This window comes from Gregarina niphandrodes (genome assembly GCF_000223845.1).
Source record: "Gregarina niphandrodes unplaced genomic scaffold scaffold00057, whole genome shotgun sequence".
Classification (NCBI taxonomy): domain Eukaryota; phylum Apicomplexa; class Conoidasida; order Eugregarinorida; family Gregarinidae; genus Gregarina; species Gregarina niphandrodes.
Window position 1 is genome coordinate 44,686 of NW_011645824.1, and position 4,702 is coordinate 49,387.

A 4,702-nucleotide genomic window follows, 5' to 3' on the forward strand; every position below is an offset into this window, starting at 1 on the left:
CTTCCGCCCTGAACGAACTGCACAACCACCCTGAACACGGACAGCCGTCCTGAAGTGGACACTCGGCCCTCATCACAACTGCTACTTCTCATCCGTTGCTTGTCGTCAACCACGGGTCGTTCGCTCATTGCCGTTCGCCGCTTATTCACTCTTTGCAGTTGGTCCTGGCTGTGGGCTACTAGCATTGGCTATGCATGTGGTCACCCTAACATGTGACGAGTGTGCACCACTAAGAGTTGGAGTCATATGTCGAGATTGATTAGGAACATAGTGGAGACGGTGATGTTTCCTGGATGCGAGGCCGCCCATGAAGCGGACGACCGCTATTTCTTTTACTTGCCGGTATTAAAGTTGGGTTTGTTGGTCCCCATTTGGGTGCGTCCTGCAGCACACGGTTCGTTCGTCGTGATCATTTATGCCCATGGAAACGGCACAGACGTTGGCATGTGCCGTAGGGAACTCGACCAGGTTTCCCGGTCGGCTGGCGTCCACATCATTGCTTTCGAGTACCCGGGGTATGGCAAGTGCTCACCGTGTCAGAATTACCGAATCGAAGAAGCGGTGGATATCGTAGCGGAATCGGTCCTGTGCTTCGTACTCAAGGAACTGTACTGGCCACTACAGAATATCGTCTTCTGGGGGTGCAGCATAGGCAGTGGAATCCTCACCAGGCTCGCCAAAAAAATCGACGGCAGGAAACTCTCTTTCCAACTGGGAAAAAACAACCTATGTCCTAGCATCAATGCTGCAAATCAACGAACCTCCAGCGCTACCACTAATTTCAGGACTATCGACCGATGCCGCTGCTTCGCCTGGGACCCCATCGGTTATAATCGATTCCCGCGCGACCTAGGCACCGACGAACCCGCCAATAAAGGAGTTTGCTTCGATATTCATCCAGGAGGAGAGATTTATCCAAAAAACTCCTTTTATCAAGAATTCACCGACGATTTCGAATTTCAAATTTGCCGATGCGTTAACAACCACGAATGCCCCGCCATGGGCCCGCAACTGGGCAGCTCTGGCGCACAACTCGGTGGCCTCATCTTACAGTGTCCCCTGCTGTCCATTAGGAGCGCCGCCTCCTCCTTCGTCGGCAACGTGATGTCACGCGTCGTGATTCCCGACACCAGCTATAACAACGAGACCTCCTTAAAACGTGTGCACACACGTTTGCTAATAATTCACGGGAAGCAAGATGAGATGTTCGACTGGCATGGATCCCGGAAAATGTTGCAAGAGTATGCAGGGGGTGCGAAAATGGGCGTTTTCCCTCCCGACTCCGACCACAATAATTTTGACCTGAGTCGGGACATAATTGGACCGATCATTCATTTCCTCAAGTTCTACGTGGTACCGCAATGCCACAGAGTCTCGCTGCCCACTAACTCGTCGGATCGTTCGTATATACTGTATACTCACCCGTTCATTGAGGCAGGTCCGCCGTTTCCCCTTGATATCATGAAGCAGTACAGGCCAGATATCAGCGATGCGTGTGCTTTGCGCTACATTAACGGGAATGCGCTGACGCTCAATGTGCCAGACGTGGGAGAGCACGCGAGCGAAGTGAGTGCAGCTGCCGTGGCCACTGGTGCCGCAGATACGAATGCTGATGCCCCCACGTTCACAAGGTTCAGAAGGCGGTTAAGGGGAGAACCATTTCTGCCGGCGTATTTGTATAATTCGAGGAAAGTGACGGACCAGCTACCGTGCACAAAACCGTTCCTGTGGCCGGAGCGCCTTGAAACGTACATCTGGGTGGCTTATTCCAAACCCGTCAGACTCAGAGGGACCATGGCCGTCGAGCCGTACGACTACCTGAACAGCACCTTCAACCAAGACGGCAATAAAGTCCCCACTGTGCATAACGTGTACGAAGTAGTCGGACACCACGACATGGAGTACCGACATGACTTCGTTGTCCGCGTGAGCGAGCACAGCATCCGAGGCGCACTGCGACCGGACACATGGCCGGCCACCACGCACGGAAACATCGGCAAATGCTGGCACCTCGTCTCCCGGTCCTGCGACGCCCAAGAAGAGGACGCAGGCGACATCAAGCGCCTCAACTACTTCCAAGACAGACTCGTGTACAACGGCGCGTTCCGCGGAGAACTTCGACAAGGCTTCCTCAACACCCTCTTCGAACTCTTCGTCAGTCCCAAGACTAACAGACTCTCCGACTTCATCACGTGCCATCAGGACATCTCGCACTGCTTCGTCCACAACAAAATCCGGGTTGTCGGCAGCGTAGCCCACTACATCCACAAACAACGCAGGAAACTCTTCAGAGACGAGGAACGCTCCGGCAACGGCAACCGAGCGGCAGGCACCAACATAACCCGGTCAGGCAAGTTCTCCAAAATAGGACACGTCACCACGTCGGCCCTCAGACACCTCGTTCTCACTGCGGCGCTCCCCTGCGTCTACCTGGTCTTCCGGCAAAACACTCCGGCAATGACCGATCCGTCAATGGCCGACCCGACAATGGCCCCTGTCCAGGTCGCTGAGGATGGAGTGTTGAAGGAGGAGGCGTTGTTGGCCATGTGCATTTCCGGCGACGTGGAGCTGGAGTCCAAGCTGTCTGGCATCCGTGGTCCAGAGACAGGCCAAAGCGGTCAGAGGACCTTGCAGACTAGCGGATACAACGTTTACGGAGTGTTCATAAACGGTTTTTTGCTGACTTGCCAGCGCCAGTACGTGGATGTCTCTTCGGGAAAAGTGTCCAGTGCCGGCGCCGGGGCGGCGCCTCTGACCATAGTGGACGCGACGTACATTCCGAACGGCACGGCGGTCTTCAGTGACCGGGTGGAGACGAACTTTGGGTTGTGCGAAACCTTGTGCGATCTCTTTCCGTTTCCAGAGTACATGCTCGTTCCGGTATTTCAACAGGCCGTGGAGGCGCGAGTACGCACGGCATTGGCCGGAGACTTGGTGAAGACGTTCTTAGATTTCGAACTCGGAGCCGGCGACAACTTGGGCGACTGCCCCGCAGCGGCCGCGGGCGACAGCGGTAGCGGCGGCGGCAGTGCAACGGACAGCAGCATGGTGGCGGGTCTGTTGGGCGGTGGGTACAGACCCACGGAGTCCCGACCTCACTCCAAGTTTGAAGCGTATTTATGTCGAAAGGCGCTGTGGTCGAATCGCTTTATGAACACCATTGATTGCTGCATAACTTCCTCCTGGTCATCCGATATATGGTATCCGTTCATGTCCTTATCCGTTTCAGATGGAACGCGCGGTAATTCGAGGACTGGCAAGTTGGTTGCGGATCTAGACCCCTTGGTAGGTAACAATATTCTCAAAATTGGACTTGTCGGGTCTGTCGTTCGGGATATTTATGACTTAATCGGAAGACTCTTCGCTTTGTGCCCTCCCATGATTTGGCTATTTCCAATGGCCATGGTCCCAGGCCACCACGAGAAAACCATCAATATGTTGTTTGAAGCCTTGTATCACGTTCCGAAGTACACCATTCCCCGGAGAGTGCCTCAAAATCGAGCTGAGTTTCAGATTTTGACAGCGCAACTATTCAAATTGGAGCGAGACACACACGTGTGCAAAATATTATCCAAATGCAGTAATCAGAGATCCGTACCAGAAGATGTCTTCTATAATCTTCTGGCCCAATTCGCGGTGAAAAAAAAGCTGTTTGCCAAATGTATACAGCGTCAAGTAGAGATGGAGGAGCGGACGGATCAGCGGAATACGGCAGCCGAGCTGGGTGTTGCTGACGTTGACTTGGCTTGGTATATGTTTCACCGGGTGGTGCTGTGGGGTGCAATGGGGGATGGGAATGAATACATCACGTCGCCCAAGTTCCCCAAGTGTGAGTTTGTGAGTGATAAAAGGACGAATTATTTGGTGAAGATCCCGAGTGCAAATATAAAGGCCCATAACCCGATTGAAGGTCGTTTGGACCCTGTCGTGTATGAACCAATTCGTTTCGAAGATCAGAATTACTTGCGGCACCCGTTGTACACTTTTAGCTTGGAATTTGGCCACCCCGATATGGATTTGGATTTGGATGTTGGTGATGGCAACATGGTTCCTGTGAAGTTTCCGTTTACTATGGACCGGGACAAGCTAGTTCGCTGTCTGCTCCGGGCCTTGGTAGACCCAAGTAGTCTGGAGATGTATTTTGGCCCGTTAGATGCTCCGGCCGTGTCTACATCCGCCGTGAAGTGGATGACGAAACTAACAGAGGCGGAGGTCCAAAAGATCGCCGATTATGACCAGAATGGCGCTGCGGGGGTTCCGTCGGACACAGTGGAGGAGGACTCGGCCAAGAGACAGTGGAAGAATGCTGTGGAATGTGGTCTCACACGACGGCTGCCGATTCGACGACGGCCGGACGAGAGTAACACGGCCCATGACTTTGCGGCCAAGGACGTTGCGGCCAAGGATGTTGCGGCCAAGGACGTTGCGGCCAAGGACGTTGCGGCCAAGGACGTTGCGACTGCGACAGAGGACGGTGTAGAGACAGCGGAGGCGTATATGTGTGCGCTGTGGTATCCGCACAGCCCGGTGGGATACGAGGGCCTGGAAGGGAAGTACACGGGCATTTTGGATGCGATACCGAGTTCTTTGTACGAGCTGCTGAAGGACACGGACTACGTCACAAACGAGTATTTTATGGGTTACTTTGTGTACAGTTATCATTGTGGCTTACGACTTTGGCGGAATGTGCTCAAGTTCCGCC

The 4,702-nt window shown here is 53.8% G+C and overlaps 1 protein-coding gene across 1 annotated transcript; it reads left to right on the plus strand.

Annotated features, from left to right (window-relative positions):
• Positions 1–246: 246 nt before the first annotated feature.
• On the plus strand, positions 247–4,589 carry GNI_170260 (alpha/beta hydrolase family protein; the record flags this gene model as incomplete). Its single annotated transcript, XM_011134987.1, has 1 exon — positions 247–4,589. A coding segment is annotated over one exon (4,343 nt), but the record flags the coding sequence as incomplete, so codon positions are not given.
• Between the last annotated feature and the right edge of the window lie 113 nt (positions 4,590–4,702).